The 20,239-nt window shown below is 32.9% G+C and overlaps 1 protein-coding gene and 1 long non-coding RNA gene across 2 annotated transcripts in view; one reads left to right on the top strand and one right to left on the bottom strand.

Moving 5' to 3' along the window:
• LOC106460173 (plasma membrane calcium-transporting ATPase 2-like) overlaps positions 1-20,239 on the bottom strand; it is a 222,671-nt gene that overhangs the window by 26,999 nt on the left and 175,433 nt on the right. The window contains exons 16-22 of the mRNA XM_022386821.1: positions 19,833-20,097; positions 17,020-17,199; positions 16,176-16,370; positions 15,222-15,413; positions 12,873-13,086; positions 9,864-10,075; positions 8,210-8,506 (exon numbers count right to left, since the gene is read on the bottom strand). Of these exons, the coding sequence (XP_022242529.1) occupies positions 8,210-8,506; positions 9,864-10,075; positions 12,873-13,086; positions 15,222-15,413; positions 16,176-16,370; positions 17,020-17,199; positions 19,833-20,097 (1,555 nt within the window). The remainder of the gene's footprint in view (positions 1-8,209; positions 8,507-9,863; positions 10,076-12,872; positions 13,087-15,221; positions 15,414-16,175; positions 16,371-17,019; positions 17,200-19,832; positions 20,098-20,239) is intronic.
• LOC111085929 overlaps positions 1-20,239 on the top strand; it is a 76,033-nt gene that overhangs the window by 25,988 nt on the left and 29,806 nt on the right. The window lies entirely within an intron of this gene.

Genomic DNA, 20,239 nt, shown 5'->3' with positions numbered 1-20,239 from the left:
TTATACATGTAAAATAAACAGACATGATTAGTGTAAAAATAAACTAATCTATGCATCCTGTATTTTAAGGCAATATACAAGAAAAATTTCTAAGATAACTTATGCAGTGCTGTTTTACTAGTTGTTTTAAGTTTTCTACTCAGGCTACACAGACTTGGGTTTGATTGTTGCCAATCAACTCCATATATTTTAGTAACAGTGCAAATATTTTAAGATGATATTAACCAGCTCTAAATTTATGACATAAGAATCCATAAATGTTTGATATTAAGGTCTTGAGTGTTGCTGGCTATGAGGAGGAGGATGCTGTTTTAGAAAATGATTTGCATCATTCAGTGAGTTGTGCAAATAAATGGCAGATGGATTTTAATTAAGATAAATGCAAATTAATGTATGTGAGATATCATAATTTGAATTATAAGTATAATTTTGATGGGTGTAATCTTGGTGTTTTGGTTGAATAGTCTCTTAAGCCATCCAAGCACTGTGTTGTTGCTAGTGGCAGAGCAAATAAAATTTTAGATTATAATTTCATTGTAAAGGTCATTGGTTAGGCCACATTTGGAATATCATGTTCAGTCTTAGGCTCCTTACCTTAGGAAAGACATTTAATCTTGTGGAAAGGGTTCACAGGTAGAATGCTAGGAAAATAACTGGTATGGAAAAGTTGTCATATAAGAAAAGGCTAAGATCTCTGAAACTGTTTTCTTTCGAACAAAGAACTGGAGTGTTTTTAATGTCTCAATCTGGAAATGACAGATGTCTTGGCAGCTGACAGAGCCAAAAAAAAACAGATCAACATGGAAAGGACTGGAGAGGAAAAACCCTGCAGAAACAGGAAAAATGGAAGGTATGGGATAAGGCTGCCTGAAAACCCAAATCGAGGAGACCGACGAACCCCTCTCAAAGAGCCAGGTAAAGAATTTGAAGATACCGGCAACTGTAGGCGGAGAAGCTGGGAAATCACGAGCCAAAGCCAAGGAGTGAAAAACACTCCACTTCCATTGGTAAAAAGTCAAGGAAGAAGGACGAACGTAATGGGCTAAATGAGAAGCTACTCAGCGAGAGAATCCAGAACTCCTTCCAGGGACCTGACAAAGGTTAGGCATGAAAACAGAGGATGGGAAGTGTGGGATGTAGAACTGGCAACTGGGGTTGATGTAACAGGTTTGGAAGTAAGAGAAGAGGGATTTCCTGGAGCTAAAGGAACTGAGGGAACCATGGTTGAGTGGACCAGTAATGAGCAATCAGAAGGACTCTGCACAGAGTGGTATGGATGAGGGAGACTACCTGAAGAAGTAATTGGATAGGAGGATAAACAGAAAGAAACAAGTGAGACCAATCCTGGTTGAAGTCATCTATTGCCAAAGCCCTAGGATAGGGAACCGGAGACATAAACTGAGGTAATTTGTGATTGAGGGTGGAGGCAAATGCATCGATGTGGGGAGTACCCAAATGATGACAGCACCACTACAAAACAGCAGGATGTAGGGACCACTCCGTGGTACAAACCCAATCCGGTTGGAAAAGACAATCCACCACCAGAATGAATGCACCCAGAACATGACACACCATCAAATGAATGAGATGGGAGTGGGCCAAATAGAGAAGATCTAACATGCAAAACACGCGGATCTCGACCGGATGCCGGTTTGGTGATTGATATAATCCACCACTGTAGAACTGTCGGAAAGGATCATAACCAGGCGACCGCTGATGATAGAAAGAAAATGATTCAATGGACAGCCAGGAGTTCCTGGACGTTGATGTGAAGAGGATATTCTTCTGCAGACCAACGACCTGAAATTTCTTGGTGACTGACCCATGCATCCCAGCCCTGAAGGGATGCATCCGTGAACAGATATAAATCTGGCTGTGGAGGAAGAAATGAGTTACTCGCCGATGTATTGGCCTTGTCGAACCACCAATGTAGATTGTTCATCAAGGAGGAGGGAAGATGAATAGGAGCATCCAGGGGATCACGTGCAAGGTTCCACTGGTCATGAAGGGCCCACTGAAGCAAATGCCTATGAGACCTGCCAAGGGGTATGATAGGTGTCAGAGATGGCCACCTCTCCAAAAGCAATAGAACCTCGCTTGTAGTAAGTAAGGGAGCACACAAGGCTGTCTGAATGGCCAGTTCCATAGAATGGAGCTGGAGAGGAGAAGGCTGGGCACAACTGAGATGGGTGTTGAAGAAAACACCTAGACATACAAGGTAATGGGTAAGATAAAGGAAGATCCCTCTCCAATGTGATCAACCATCCCACCTGCACAGTGTTGAGAAGGAGCTAGCAAGTAGGACTGGTTGACTCCCATTGGGAATGGGCAAGAAGAAGCTAGTTGTCCATGTAATTGTGGAAGTGCAGACCCAGGGTATGAATATTCAGAACAAAGAGGTGAACCACTCAACAAAAACATATGGAAGCCAGACAGAAGGGCAGGGCATTAAAAAGGTATACTACCCCAAAAAGGGCAAACTGGTGGGAGTAAAACTGTGTGACTTGTGTGAAGCAGGTATGACAAACTGTTGGGTGAAGAAATCGAGTACTGCCTCATGAGACACTGGCATGACCAGGCATCCCAAGGAGGAGGAAGAAAACAGGAGAGAGGGACCTGAACTTCAGAGAGAAAAGGGCTTTCTAATGAATGAAATTTGCCAGATGAGCTACCCCCAGTTCTGAACTCACTAGGCAGTCACCGGAATCATTGCCTGCATACCATGTATTGCCACAAAAAATGGCAAACTGCGGTACCGCGGGAAGCTATAACATGCAGAGCTGTGAAGGGTAGGGTCAGGAAACTGGACTCAGAGCCACACCCGGCTCCGATGGAGATCAACAGGGTACCCAATGTGAAAGGTGAATCACTATTGGACAGAAGCCACCCACGACTCCAAGGACACAATAATCATGTTGCACTCGAAACATCGTAAAAACAGGGCCATAAGAAAGTCCACGAAAATATAGCGTTGTGACCCAAAAAGTCCTAAAGAGAAGTGAACCACATGTGTAGGGCCAGATCCGAAGACAACATGCGGCTGACAGTGGAAGAGAAGCGGATGTCCCCAGAAAACCTCACATGGTTCACGTTAAGATCCTCAGACAGGAAGAGGATTGAGATGAGGTATTGCAAAGAGGGTCAAAGGTAGACCAAGGTGAGAAAACGGGGCATAGGTAGGATGAACAGGAAAATTGGGATCCGTCTCCCCAAACAGGTAAAAATGAACCCATAACTGGTGGTCTAGAATTTGGGAGCTCGTTCTAAAAGTTGCAAGGGCAGACTGACCCGAAGCCCGCAGGGAACTAGGCATACCAGTGCCAGCACCCAGTGGGCAGAAAAGCACAGAGTTCTTATTGCCCTAGGAACTAGGTCATTCAGTTAGGGTATTACATGTACTCTTTTGTGGGAAATATTGCTGTTACATAGCACATACTGTATAGATACAGACAGAGATCTTTTATACTGGTAAGTGAAGTGATGCTCCAGGAATATCACATTATTTTGTAGTCAGGGGGACCTGCACCTTGAGAAGAATGGCATTATTGTTTTTCTTATATAATGTCATATTTTTTCAGTCTGGAACAAGATGGTTGAGTTCCTTTATTTGTATCTTGTTAAGCACAAAGCTACACAGTGGGCCATCTGTGCTGTGCCCACCATAGGTATTGGAACACTATTTTTAGTATTATAAATCCACAAACTTACAGCTGAGCCACTGAGGAAGAGATAATTGAGAGGAATATTGATCTGATTACTACAAGTACTGATTCATTTAAATAACACACTCCTGTACATATGGCAAAATACACTTTCTCTTAAAATTTTTCATTACTGACCGTGAGTGCTTGAATATCAATTGTTCATTGTGTGATAAATTACATCTAGTCTATTTCTTCACTTCTGACTTAGTTGAGGTTAAAAATTCAGATGTAACTCTGTGAAACATTTTCTAGTGAACCTCACCTACAGCTATTTTGTGACTCCTACAGTTATAAAAAGGAAAATTATATTTTTGTTAATGGGGAATTGCTAGAAAAAAATTTTTCTTTCAGAAACAGCCTGTATTATTTCATTGAAACATTTCTGAAATAAGTAAAATGCTGTTCAGTACATGCTGGGGGTACCCTGAGTACACAGCATTGAATTAATTTGCAATACTAATAATTTGTTCTATATGATTTACATGAAATATTCATGGGAATATTTTTCATATAATTAAAATTCTCTTGTAACAAAACTTCAGTTTATGCATACACACTTAAATATAAAATGTTTTTTCACAAATTATACTTATAATTATAAAGTTATAAAAAACCTTTCTTATAAAATTCTTACATATTATACTTTTCCAATATAAAATAATCTAATTAAAGAAATACCAGTAATAGGTTATATTTGTCAAATAATATTTTATTATGAATTAGACTAAACTATTTATTATAAATTTAAATTATCATGCCATTGGAATATTCACTTCAGTCATTTCACATACAATTAGATTTCATTATCGTAATTCAATCATGTGTCTAAAGGATAGCTAACGAAACATAAATGACTTTACACTTTGTAGCTCAAAGAACATTAACCTATGTTAAACCACTAAAATCTCTGACATTCATCCCATCTGATCATAACTTTATGATATAATTTCAGTTCCAGAACATTTGTATACATCTTAACAAAGTTCTATAATCCTTGATATGCAGCTACAGAAAATAATATTTTTCACAAACAGCAGGCTTCTACAAGATAGCAAGCACGTTAAGGACAGCAAGCATGCAGGAGAAAGAATATTTGTAGAGGCTTTACTTTTCTAAAGTGATCTTACCTAAAAAAAAAGTCTTGAGGATGACTAGGTCCAAACTTCAATCATCTTATATGGCATCAAGGTATCCGCTGTTAACTCCCCCCAGACCTTAAGAATCACTATTCACTATACTTTGCACAGTCTTCTATGAAATACTCAGACTTTCCAAATTCTCTTTTTCAGTAACCATAAATATAAAAATATTTGTTTATTATTTTTCAATTATAAATACATTCATGAGTGATTCAAAATACGTACATAGTATCATTCTCAACCCAGAGCTCCTTGGCACAATAAACCCTCATCATAAGTAAAATGAAAGTTAAAATACGTTGTTTATTTAGAATGTGATTTATGATATTATATTTTATCCAAGGTCAAATTTAACAGGTGCTATCAGGACAAAAAAGAAACAAATTAAAAATGTAAACCATTTAGCTGATGTGTGTGAGAAAAGATGAACATATCTATTAGAAAATATTACCTATATTTTCCAAAAATAAATAAGCTCACTCTCCAAAAACATCACCAAATTCCAGCATACTTTATAAAATTGAATGATATAAAATCAAAAACCAGTATGACATGGACCAAATTATTCAAATATATGGAGTATTAAGTTCTACAAACATACTGATATGAGCTGCAAGAAGATAATTTTGTATTGGAATTGTGCAACCAGCCATGGCCATCAAAAAGTATTAGTAAAAAAAATTATAAAGGTTAGTGGTAATTATAATATAATATGGAGACGAACAAAACACACATGAAGAAGTCAAGATTAGAATACATCACAATTATCGACAAGATAAAACTGACATGTGTAGAAGACATGACAATAGAGACAAGTGTGATGTGTATAATAAACACATATTGAAAATAGACGTTAATAAACACACTGACACAAATGGAATGTGTCCAATTACTAATCATTGACAGAAAATAGCTACCATTAGAGCTGGATGATTAGTGGAATTTGCTAATTGATTAGTTTCTCATGAAACTTGGATAGTTGGAATAATCGAAAACAGTAATAATTGGAAATACTAATTTCAATTAGTTAATTATTTTTCTGATTTTAATCCATTTAATCATAATTTCAATTAACTGATTAAACAAGATAATTACCCAGCTCTAGCTATCACCAGTATATATAACCAAAAAACCCTGACATCAACATACATTATCAACAAAAGTGAAATACAGTGGATATAATAATAACCTATAGAAGACCGACATTAACAAACAGCTGACAAAAACAGTGTAAGTGGTAAATGAGGAAAATAACTGTTGACTGATAATACTTACATAAATAAAATGTAGTGTAGGCAATATTTATCTATGAAGGATTCCCATATTAAACTTGACCAATGTAATTGATACATATGAATTAATTAAGAAAATTATTGCTAAACATGGTGTGATCCATGCAGCTGAAACACGTATAAAGCTGAGATTATTAGATAATAGCTACATGTTTCAAGCGTGATGCATATATATAACAGACAAATGAGGAAGATACATGATGGCAACAATTTTTGATATAAACAACTTAAAGAAGGCTGGGATCACATAATAAAGTGTAACCTATATGCGATATATTTGAAAGGTTATACCAATAAGCATTACTGACATGTATAAAGTATGGCCTATATAAATGTTGATCAAGAAAGCTTGTTGATTACTTCTTATTACATAGCCAATTCATGAATAAAGGTAATAGCTGATAAACACAAATGACACAAAATTATCACAGTTTTTCATGGTCGAGGCTTATTCAACACTCCGACTAATACAGAGTAAAGTATAGACTACAAGTATACCATTGGTTCTTAACGAAGAATTATAAAGTACTATAAATATGATAAAAAATACACAAAATTCTTGTCCTTATAGATGGCTTAAGTAAATATATTCTCTTGTTCAGATTAATATATTTGTTCATATAACAAGATACAAAAACATTTTTTTTGGCAATTCATCATTTTAGCTTTTAGAGAACAAATAAAATTTAATAATATGGTGTACACTGTATAAGTTATTAATCAATCTTAAGTATAGGATGTGTGTTAATTTATTATAGAAATATGCATAATATGCAAATATTTTTATTGTACTTAAATGTCTGTGAAAAGCTGTAGGTGACAAAACAACATTATTGTAAATAAATTGAATGATACACAAATACACAGTTAATTCAAAGTTTGAAAAACTCTTTAGAAACAGCAGAAAGGAGTTGATTGGTGTTAAAGACAGTCATGATATACTTGAAAAAGTATATACAAAATATATTCATTTGTGTAATTATTGAGATTTGTCATTATCACTTTAAATAGAGTGAACATTATATGATTAATGCAAAATATATGACTGTGTATTGATCTTAATAACTCAGAGTACAATAAATTAGATCATTTTTTCAGATCTTAAATGGTTCATTAGATCATTTTCAAATTCACTTCCCCAGAAACAATAACTGATTTGCTATGAGTAAAAACAAGCTCTTCTGTAAGAATCTGTCTAGCACCATAAGGGCTTGGATAGCAAGGAGGCGAATGAGAACTACCAATTACACAAGAATATACAAATTATTAATTTCTGCTTTAGCAAGCATGCCTCTGTCACTACTGGCAGCCTACCACACTCCACTGCAATACTAAACACTGAAGCTAGCCACCACCTAAAACAATAAATCAGCCATGCTTAAATACTCCCTGTTGAATTTCAGATAGTAAACAGGACAAGCAATGATGTACACCAAGCTTCACAAGACAAAAAATACCTCATGTCCATCATGCAGAATATTAACTACAGTCTGCTCAGCTGGAAACTCCTAACCACCATTACATCTCTTGGTATTCTTTAATTTATCACTACAAATTTTTGTAGTTATTGACATTTGAAAGTAATTTTCAATGAAATCAGTTTTTCTTACTTTTCAAGTGCTCCTTCACAACAATTTTGGATCTCTAGTTAGGATTAGACCTTCATGTCAACAGATACATCACACCACAACAGGAGAAATACCATTTAACTGAACATGCATAGAAACTATCATGAAATCTTTTCAAGTATTAATCTTGTAATATTTAGTTCTTACAGATTGTTTAGACTGATATTTCTCTTTCCTGATGAAAATAGAATAACTTGAATATTTTCCATTCTAAATATTAACAATGGATTATCTATCTGATTTATAACATACTACTAACATTATTATCTCTAGCTTCATTGATTTTCTTATCTGATATGATATTAATACTTGCTAGAATAATATATATATCTATTATACTTAAATATAAAAAAAAAATCATACTTTGTAGTTTAAAAAGGAAAATGAAAACATACTTTTTATTAGAAATGTTTTCTGACTGAAAAAGGAAACACATTGTAACATACCTGTGTTTGGAGACGAGTAAGGCCACGAATCCACAAAATCTGTCCAGTGCGCTTGGCATCTTGGGTTCCAGCAATTGAATCTCGCTTCAAGTCTTCATTGTCCGAAAGAGCATGATCAAGTTCGTCTGGCGTTCCTGATCCCCATGTGAAGGTTTTGGGGATCTTTTTGGTGGGGATTGTGGTGATGATTTGGCCCCAGAGCAGTGTTCCGCAACCAAAAAACACACACCACATCCATTGTTGTACAGTAAGGCCTGCCGTAGAAAAAGCATAACCACCAAACTGGACAATGATGAACTGAAATAAAACATTGTGGTATAAAAAATGCACTAAATGAATGGTCCCAGCACATAAGAAATTCAACTTAAAAATTATATTTTTGTGTACAATAAAACAAATATCAAGAACATCTGATCAAGAATAAGGTACTACACAGATCAGAATATAATAACCTAAAAGCAACATGCACATTAACGAAGAAAATCCTGTATAATAAACTAGCTAGAAATATTAAATTAATATTGATTTACAATCAGAGGTAGCTACCTATTTAAAACAAGACTAGAAATCAACTTGGTAATGAATACAGCTAACAGTCTGAAAAATAAATACACCAGAAGAATAAAAACCATAATAATAAGATTGCACTGGATGATCTGCTGAGAACCCATGCTTTTAATAATATATTTTTTTTTATTCCAAAATTTCTTTCTCATCAAATTAAACATTGTCATCCAAAATATTAAAAAAAAAAATTCAAAATTTTAATAATACTTTCATCATTTCTAATGGTTTCATTGTTAATAAATTAATTTAAAGATTTTATTCAATCAAAACTTTTCAAATGTTTTATTTGATTTTTATAATTGAAATATATCTCTCAATAATAACATAGTTTTCTATAACATGTTGTGAAATTTAGAGCTTTACTAGCTATATATACACACACACACACACACATTATATAGACTTATTAGTTAAGTGTTACATCTTGGTTCTTATTCTTTGGCTGTATGAGATTTCTAAGCATTATTTATTACATATACTATCAAGATACTCCGTGATCATAACAAAATTACTAGAGAATTACATATGGAGCTTTAGCTTTAAGTAAAATAACTGAAGCTAAATTGTGATAAAAAATATTAAAATATGTTTCATGTACCATCAGTGTAGTTTTACAGCATAATTTTAATTTACAACATTAAACATATAATCCAGTAGGTTTCTAATATTTGGAATTATAAAAGTGATTCTCAAATTAAGGTCAAAAGTATTTAATGATATACACATATTTTCCTTTTTTAATATTTAATCAGATTATCAATTAAACCAATAATTGCTGATGATTAATAATTAAATAATATCTGATTCTTTTAAACAAACTGCTTAAAGAACTCAACTTCAGCATTACTCGATTGTTACAATACTGCTATAGTTTATGAGGTGTGACAGATTTAGAAATAATTTAATAGATAACTAAAATTGAGAATTGTAAGTAATTTCAAAATAGAGTATAAGGTTAAAAGTATTTCTACAGTACCTTTGTTCATTGATATTTTGAATAAATTGATTTTGACTTATTTCTTAATTAATTTTTTTTTTCATTTCCTCCACAAAGAGTAACAATAAGAAAAACAAAATATATTAATACCTGTGCTGCAAAAGTTACAAGCAAGATAGAATAAAAGACCGGATTTCTAAACAGTCCTTGGAAGATGTTCCTCTCTCCGTGTATTTTCCGTGCATTGATTTCATTGAAAAGTGTCATCATTACAAAAGTGTTGAAAATGATAGTGAAATGCTGTGAAGGAGGTGAGTGTAGAGGGGCATGCATACCTGAGTCGATGTCAAAGAATTTGTGACCTGAAATTAAAGAATGGTAAAATATTAATGTAACCTAACGGTCTTCAAAATATTAAATGAAATAGCACATTTCATTGTAAAATCCATTAATATTGCCACAGAAGAAGTATTTATATTCTGAATAATTTAGTGTTTGTATTCATCATTAAGTTTCTATTTGAACCAAATAGTACATTAATTAAAACTGGAATATGTCTTATACTAATGCAGTAAAATATCTAATAATCATGAAAAAATTGAAACATTTTATTTGTATATCAGATTTTATTAACATCTATTGAAATAAATCCTTATAATTAGTAGTTGTGAGTTTAAATTTTAGGGTTGTATGTTTATTTTTCTATTCATCTATCGATATTTTTTTAGAATTGTGTAATTGAAAACGTTTTTGAAACAAGGATAAAAAAAACTGTGAATACATCTAAAACAATTTTTACTGTTTATATAATTGTTCCACAAAGACTTAAACATGCTTTCTCCGTTTCATAGTAGATTCAATATTAACTATTTATAAACATAAAAGGTCTTCTGCAGCTAGTATTTCTTAACTTACTCATTTTTCAACAATTACATGTTTAGAGTAATAAGAATTATGTCTTAAAGATCATTTTCATAAAATGATTTGCTTATACAGTATAAAGATCTCACAGTACGTTTGATTACAATTTTAACACTTTGTTCTGCTTTTATGATTCAAGTGACCATAAGAACTGTGTTATTGAACACAATGTTTTGACCTATAACCAAGAACACTCAAATATAGCCCCATTTAAACATCCATATAGTGATCAGTTATAAAAAAATAAATACAAAAATTAAAGAGTATTTACTAACTTTCTGTGTAACCCTTCAAGAAACCTTTACTTAAACAGTTTTATGTTTTACTACATACGGCTAGATTGGCAAGATCCAGTACTGACCAAAGGATTTAGTTCACAACATCCTGCAACATATAAGCAAAACAAATCAACATCACAACTGGTAAAATAAAATCCATATTATGAACAGCTGAGTACATTATGATAGCCCGTTAGTTTTATTGAAAAGTGCCCTACTGTTAATAGGTAAGGGATTGACCCTTTAGATCATTTTAATGTCATTTAAAGTGCAGGAGTTGATGTTGTTGAAATAGTTTAATCCATTAAAGTTTTACCTCCAAATAAAAACCCAGTCAACAACTTTATATGTTTGAGCCTTGTTTGTAAGAAGAATGGAATGGTGGTGGGTAGTTAGTCTGATTCAGCAATGTCTTACTAACATAGCCAGTAAGTTAACTTTCTAAGCTTCGAAGATGAGTCTTGTGTTTGTAAGAAGAATGGAGTGGTGGTGGGTAGTTAGTCTGATTCAGCAATGTCTTACTAGCATAGCCAGTAAGTTAACTTTCTAAGCTTCGAAGATGAGTCGTGTTTGTAAGAGGGGTAGAATGGTGGTGACAGGCTAGTCTAGTCGATCATTAAACAATGTCCTATTGGTATAGAGCCTTGTTTGTAAGAGGAATAGAATGGTGGTGACTGGCTAGTCTAATTGATGATTAAACAATGCCCTAATGACATACAGCCTTGTTTGTAAGAGAGGTAGAATGGCGGTGACTGGCTAGTCTAGTCGATGATTAAACAATGTCCTATTGACATAGAGCATGGTTTGTAAGAGAGATGGAATGGTAGTGCTGGCTAGTCTAATTGATGATTAAACAATGTCCTATTGACATAGAGCATGGTTTGTAAGAGAGGTAGAATGGTGGTGACTGGCTAGTCTAGTTGATGATTAAACAATGCCCTAATGACATACAGCCTTGTTTGTAAGAGAGGTAGAATGGTGGTGACTGGCTAGTCTAATCGATGATTAAACAATGTCCTATTGACATAGAGCCTGGTTTGTGAGAGGAGTGGAATGGTGGTGACTGGCTAGTCTAGTCGATTATTAAACAATTTCCTATTGGCATAGAGCCTTGTTCATAAGAAGGGTGGAATGGTGGTGGCTGGTTAGTCTGATTAGGCAATGCCTTACTAACATAGCCAATAAGTTATCTACTTAGTTGTAGTTCAGTTGATAAGTGCTTGAGATTCCCCATCTTTTTTTAATTGGGTTCTGAGTCTCAGGAAGTGTGGTAGTGACAAAATAAAACCAACAGTGTGTTGTTGAAAACATGATGGTGACAAAAATTGATAAGTGATTGTAGAATAAATGAGAAAACTACAGCCATAAGATATCACCGTTTCCTTGTCTAACCCCAACCGGTCTACAGCAGCAAGTTGTTTGTGTCCATGAGCAAGGCACTTTACCTCAATATTTTCAAGCCTAATCAGCTGCATGGTGGAGACCAGCTGTGGGTTAGGGGTTAACTTGCAATGGATTGGTATCCCATCCAGAGGGAATGCATTACCATTCTCATCCACTCGTACCAATAATTAAACTGGATTTCAGCACCAGATCTTATGTGCCATTTTGGTATGGGAAGGATTTGACCTTGACCTTTGACTTTAACAGCAGCAACTCACAATGAGGAATATTTGCATTAAAGAAAACCAAGAGATACATACTGTTGACAATAACTGTCAGGCTTGAGAGTTATAAATGAATCTGTAAAAGTACATATTAGGTCAAATAAAAATGCCTCTGAAGATAATAACAGCCTCATGCTATAAATGATGATAAATTAAAAACAACATTAACTATAACCAATTTTGTGTACAAGACTGCTTAAAATAGATGAATGAAAGTAACTGATGGCTCAGAGCTCAACCACATGTAATATAAAAACATCAGACTAGCCTAAAGTATGAAAAGGACAATTTACCTAAAAACAACAGAGTAAAAATAACAACCAACTGGTAAATGGCATGGCCTAAAATATTTTTCATCATGGTTCGAGATATGAGTGGTTTGGTGCGACCATATGGTTTTCTGAGTAATAACTGCGATGTTGGGAGTTCAGTGGCCAATGCCAGAGATGCCAAAGTATCCATGATCAAATTTACCCAAAGCATTTGAACAGCCTTTAAAGGACTATCCTAAAAAAAAAGATACAAGTAACTTAAGTTTTAGAAATTCTTCAAATTAATTAAATCGCCATTTTCTGTTCAAGATACTTTGATGAAATATAGCTATTTCTTTACCAAAAACAAGTTAAATTATGCTATTTTTATTGATATTTAACTACTTCTTGGGTGAAAACTGGCTAAAAACATGTTACATTATGCTATTTTCAACTAACTATTTTCAGATTCATTTGCTGCTAAGAAAATGAAAACAAACACCAAGTATTTATGTAAATGGATTTCAAATAATTCCAAACAAATATTTTTCATACAAGTTATCGATTATCAACTATTTAAACGCTGCATTTTATGAATTTATTTATACAAACGAAGACATAGTTTAAATAAAAAATAAGTTAAATCAATTATATCAAGCATATCATCATATTGTTTATAACTGAAGAAAAATATTTTTTTTTTCAGATCATAATAACAGAACATTCAAAATTTTTAGTTTAAATTCCCTTTCAAACTTACGTTGTGCTACAAACATGAAGTATATAACTTTCAACTATTGTAATACAGATTACTATACTTACAAAAGATCAACACTACTGTGGTGACATAGAGGGGCTTTAGAAAAACAAAAAAGTGGAATAATCCCCATGTCACCACAGGGGTAAGTCTGAGGGCTTATAATGCAAAAAAGTGTATTTAGATGCCCATTGTAGGCAGGGCCCTGGGAGCCCATTGTGTAGCTTTGTGCTTAACAACAAACAGTATTTATAAAGACAGCATAAAGAGTGTAAGATGTCAGTAGTGAATACGATAATTCAAAAGATTTGAGGTTGTTTGTTGAGTTTAACATTTTGAATTTCCAGACAGTAACATTGTTTTCAGATTATTTCAGACCTATCTAAGCCAATGTACTTTAACATAGCGTAAAACAATCTTGAAATAGAGTACTCAGTCAATGGATTGAGAGTGTGATGAACAGGTGGTATTGTTATTCATGTTTGCTGAAGTGAAAGGTTTAGTATGGGAAAGCATCAATAGGTTTATATATTGCTTTCAATACTTATGTGATTACACAAAAAAATCTGATGAAGTTCTGCTGAAACGTCTTACCATCACTAGTAAGCATGAACCCTTTCTAATTATAAATGATAGTCAAACCAGTTAGTATATTTTAAAGTGTTTTTGATTTACAAAAGTTGAGAATATTTCAGACATAGGTTTTCCTATATAGATGATTCTCTTAGTTTGTGTTGAAGTAGCAGAAAGTACACGATTTTTTTAACTGTTTGTACCCATAAAAGGAAGTAAACATATTATGTTAGATGTACATAAATATACCTGTAGTAAAATAAGTGTCATACTAAAAACTGTTTACTTATGGAAGACTTTAACTAAAGAGCCACAATCTTGTAGTAAGAATCTATATATCCATAAATTGCATAACATTCATGTTTTATCTTACTTCTTCTGGTCTTATAGGAATCATCCCAAGAAATTACTTTTTTAGGATTTTGTATCCTGTGGCTTCCTACATTTTGTCATAAGATTATATTGTTTCATAATTCTAGATAAAACAATGGTTAGTGTGCCGTACTGTGAAGTCAAAGTTCCATGTTTTGCCTCCCCTTAATAAAAAAAACAAAAACTGTGTTCTTTGCAGTGAGGGGTTGTGGGTGTATGAGAGTGATGAACAAATCTCACTATTTAGTCTAATTAGAGTAACTCAAGAGTTGGCAGTGGTTAGTGTTGACTAGCTGCCTTCTCTCTAGTCTATCACTTCAAAATTATGGACATCTAATGCAGATAGCCCTCAAGTAGCTTTGCACCAAATTCAATAAACAAACAAAAACAACAATGAAACACTTAATTAATAGTCAAAACCCCTTATTCTCTAGTATTTATGTTATTTTAGTCTTGGACAATAATGTTACACTTCTGTGGATAAATCAGAAATCAGTTTTTAGCCCAGACCATTTATGATTGAAAAGGTTAATAATAATGACATTAATGAAGTAAAACAGCGTTAACACATATTGTTTAGCACTTAAAAAGATGATTTATTATGAAGAATATTTTTATATGAGATAAGAGGTTTATAAAAGGTATTATGTTACAGCTAACAACAAACATAAGCAACAATGGTGACTAACCTCTATTGCACAGGCTCCAACAAAAGCAACAATCACAGCAACAACATTTACTGTAAGTTGGAACTGTAAGAATTTGGCAATGCTATCATAGACATTTCTGCCCCATATCACAGCTTTGACAATACTTGTGAAGTTATCATCTGTTAGAATGATGTCCGATGCTTCTTTTGCTACATCAGTGCCAGCGATGCCCTAGGTCAAGATAACGCAGTGTTACATAACAAACCAAAACATAGATTGTATCATTTGTCCTCAACACAACAACATCTAGTGAGTAAAGTACTCCGCCCCCCCCAAAAAACAATACTGCAGTACAGTTATAATGTGTTTATTTCAAATTTAACAAAACAAAAACATTTACACATAATAACGTTTGTTATTAAAAGAAATTAATTCAAGTAAATATTATAAATCAATAATGATGCAAAAACAAATTTTCCTGATTGTCTCATTAAAGTGAAAGGATCTGAAAATTTAATAAATCAACATATTTTCTAAACATAAAAACATGAAATTCTGGTTTTATGAACTAGCTGAAATCATGTTGAAGAAGTTACAACCATGCCTCTTTAACAAGTTCCATCTCATTAAAAAAAAAAAGTTATAAAATTAAGACATAAATGTAATTATTTAATATTAAATAAGTGATTAGTACCTGAGAGTTTTTGTAAGCAAAATTCTGCTATCAGATATTTTGTATTCAAATTACAGGAAGAAACAGTTGTTTAGAAACCTTGACATTAGATGTTTTGGTTAGAAACTAAAACAATTAGTACTGTGCAAGTATTGTTGGACTTTAAGCTAATGCCATACATTAATTTAAAGATTCCTCAATTTTAGATTTGTATCCCCTAAGTTAAGAAAAGCTGGAGCCAGGGCTGGTATTGTACTTACAATCCATGGAAAGAGGTAGTTGGTTTAGAAACTAAGACAACAAGCATTTTATTTACAAACCATTGCAAAGCCAACATCTGCTTTTTTCAGAGCAGGGCCATCATTTGTCCCATCTCCTGTTACAGCAACAACTTCTCGATTGGCACTAAGTTTACTGTCAATGATGCCCTTGACCAAGGTATACTTGTCTTGAGGAGATGATCTGGCCAGTACTCTGAGCCTTGGCCAAACCTTATCAATCAAATGCTGTTGTATCTGGGTACATAAAGGAGAATTCGCAGTTATCCAATTAAGAGAGATTAAAAAAAAATCTTTTTTTTGAAAAATTCAATAGTTTTAATTTTCAGGACAGATATTCAAGTAGAAAAAAACTGAATAAAGTACAGGTTAAACCTTCCTTAAAAAGTAAACCACTGAAAGACTAAGTTCACTTAGCAACTTAATTATCTACTCATTAAAATCTAATAAACCTGTTGCTATTATAGACAGTTTTTATTTCCAATATCATTTTGTTTTAGAGTAAACTGTTTAATAACTTATGACACAACTATTTTAAAATTATAGCTCACTGCAACTGAACAAGTTAATGGATTAAATAATAAGATACATTTCTTCAAACATATCATCATGGGCATGCTTATAACATAATTATGTAATTGTCACACTACATCATATTTATAGAGAACACACATTATTATAAATTAAAGCTGAATTAAGTTAATGGAATTAAACAGTAAGATATATAATTACATGGAATTAAATAATAAGATACATCTCTTCAAACATAAAGTTGTGGACATCTATAACATAATTATGTAATTGTCACACTACACCATATTTATGGAGAATATTTATTGTCATAACTTAAAGATTTTATCACTAAAGTTTGTGTTGGTGTCCTTACCTCTCCAGTATGGTCTCTCACCCTCTTGTTAAATTCTTTCCCATCTAAGACCAGGAAATCATCACAGGGCTTTATTATACCACACTTGGTGGCAATAGATCGAGCAGTGTTAACATTATCTCCTGTTACCATTCTTACTGTGATTCCAGCCTTCTGGCACTTTTTGATGGCATCTGGAACCTAGTGTCAAATCAAGCAAATACACAGGCTACATTCTGTTGTTTATTTTTAGAATTAAAGTACTCAATTTCACATACTATAAAACTTTATGTTTCAATATTTATATATAGTGTCAGTTAAAAGTTTAAGACTATATAATATTTATTGAAAAACTATTGCACTGTTTTCAGTTAATAACTTAGGATACATTTAATGTGGTATTCTTTTAGTTCTTATTAATTATTATTATTTATATGATCTATGTACTTTTTCAGCTAACAGTTGTTTAGCTGTGCTCTCAAGTCTGTTTATGCATGATGCCAGCTCACACCCAATTAGAATCAATTGTAATATTATTCTTACAGCAAAATAAAATGACTGACTCTGGGTATGCTAAAGTCTTTGTTTATGTGAAGTATAGTCATATACATGAGTTGGTTGTCATGTGCAAATAAATTGATCAGATGTTACATCAGCAGTCAATAACTGTTTCATGTTGAACTGTACTCAAGAATGTAGAGTTTGGGATTAGATATTGCTTGAATGATTAGTGCTTATAAGTATTGTGGTTTAATTAATCAGTGAATTTGAAAGTGTTGTATTACTTTTGATAATTTACAAAGTTAGGCTTTGTTTTTCTAATTCTTTTTCTTAACTTCTTGTGCCAAGATTATGAGCTAGAATTTTAGTTGTGTTATTTGGAAAATTTTTAAATAGTGAGTATATTTTGTTTAACTTGCAAAACTTTTAATAAATACTCTGTTTTTTTTAAGAAACTTGGTATTAATGTTTGAATTATTCTTAATGTAGAATAAAGGGTTTGTCACGTAAAGATATAGGGTGCAGTGGTCACTCCTACTATATTGTTTACAGTATATGAATCATATATGTCACATTGATTACTTTTGATTTAAGAACCAATGAGATCATATTGTATTATTTATTCTTTATAAGTTTCTCATTATTTGTTTTGCATTGTTTACTGATGCTAAGGACCTGACACTATTTCAATTATATATATATATATATATATATTGCTTTTCATGGGGGGTTAAAACACACCTAGAAGGTCACTAAGGCATGATTGGGGTCTAGGGGTAGGTTTTCAGGGTTGCTAAACCTGAATCTGGCATTGGCTTTTGTGTTCTTGGCTGCTCTTGGGATCCTGGAGGCACCACATTTGAAACTTTTTTTTCATACTTCCACTCAAAAGCTAGTGGGACCAAATGTGGCATATATGTTCAGGTACCATAGGTGGATATCTTAATAGGGTTTGGTTTTGGGTAGAAACTCCCTCTTAATGTTAGCTATAGAAGTAACTGGGGATAATGGAAAGGTATGATCAGTACAGTGGGACCTCTGTAAATTATGAGGGGGCTTTTGAACTCCACAGAGGAGTACAAGTATTTTATGCAAGTTGTATTAATTATTGTTTCTAAAAATCAGATGGTTTATACCATGTTACTAACTGCTTCTTAAGGATTCATAATTTGCTGGTTACATACAAGTTATACAAAAAAAAAAACAATTAATCAAACTAGTTACTCTTGGGGTTCCCTATAGAAAGTGAATAATTTCTCCCAATTTTTTTAAGCCAGTATTTTTGCACTCAATGTTGTATCAAGTAAAACCATAAAATTACTTAATATGATACAATATGAAGACTCCATATGAGAGTTGAGGCACAGGTGGTTTCTGTCGTTTGTATTATTCTAAGGTTAACATGATTCACATTGGGTTAAGAGACAGGTGGTTTTTGTTATACGTATCATTCTAATGACAACATGGTTTATATTGGGTTAAAGCACAGGTGGTTTCTGTTGTTTGTATTATTCTGAAGTTAACATGGTTCACATTGGGTTAAGAGACAGGTGGTTTTTGTTATACGTATCATTCTAATGACAACATGGTTTATATTGGGTTAAAGCACAGGTGGTTTCTGTCGTTTGTATTATTCTAAGGTTAACATGGTTCACATTGGGTTAAGATACAGATGATTTCGGTTGTATGTATTATTCTAAAGATAACATGGAGTACATTGTATTGTTTCTTAGGATCAAATGAATTGTATTTCAGCTATTAGTGCATTTTTAACTTATTTTAACTTTCATTATTGTTAACTATATCACTGAGAAACAGTCATTAAATTATATTAGCTTCTTTTGATTAATAAACATATTGTGTCAGCTTTTTCTGAAACATGAACATTTATAGAAATAAAAATGATATATAAAACTAAATAATTAAAATATTTTGATATATATATATATTGAAAACTTCCTATTTCTTCTCACGTTGACTTGTAAACTTACATAATGTTCTCACACTTTCAATAACCATTAACAATGTCTAATCTCTTAATGTGTGACAAAATATGTAGCAATGAAAATTATTAATACAGACCTTATGTAATAGTTTCAGGTACTTTTTATTTATTACCTCAAAAACGACATACTCTCATATATATATATATATATATATTATTTTCTTCTAAACTGAATAAGTAACTTACATCACATATAGGTACATGTTTCCCACTATAAATCTAAACAAAATACAGACCATTAAAATTTGTGTCTGTTTCCAATGCAGAAATTATTGTTTTTTTTATCCTACAGCTTTACAAATCAAAAGTATTGTTTTCATTTCTCTACCTCATGTCGAACAGGATCTTCAATCCCAACTATGCATACACAAGTCAACCCACTGGTGATAACTTCTTCTTCATCCCAATTTGGTTCTTCTTCATATAACACTTGGTTGATAGCATTATCTTTTGTGACATAGTCTTTGTAAGCAAGACAGATTGTACGCAGTCCGTTAGAGGCCATTGGTTCAATGACATTGCTCATCATGCGATCCTGGTCTTCTTTGGTAAATGGATCTATTCGGCCTTCATGGCTAAATATGAATGAGCACCTGAAACAGAGAAACAAAACTACTTCTTACTTCTTGTATACATTTTACTCACAATTCCAGCTGACAGAGATTTCTAAAAGTATAAATATAAGCTTCAACAATCATTATCTTACTTGATCATGAAAGGCATCGAATAAAATAT

The sequence above is a fragment of the Limulus polyphemus genome, unplaced genomic scaffold, assembly GCF_000517525.1.
Source record: "Limulus polyphemus unplaced genomic scaffold, Limulus_polyphemus-2.1.2 Scaffold722, whole genome shotgun sequence".
Classification (NCBI taxonomy): domain Eukaryota; kingdom Metazoa; phylum Arthropoda; class Merostomata; order Xiphosura; family Limulidae; genus Limulus; species Limulus polyphemus.
Note: the sequence above shows the minus strand (reverse complement) of the source record. Positions and strands in the feature narration are given on the sequence as shown.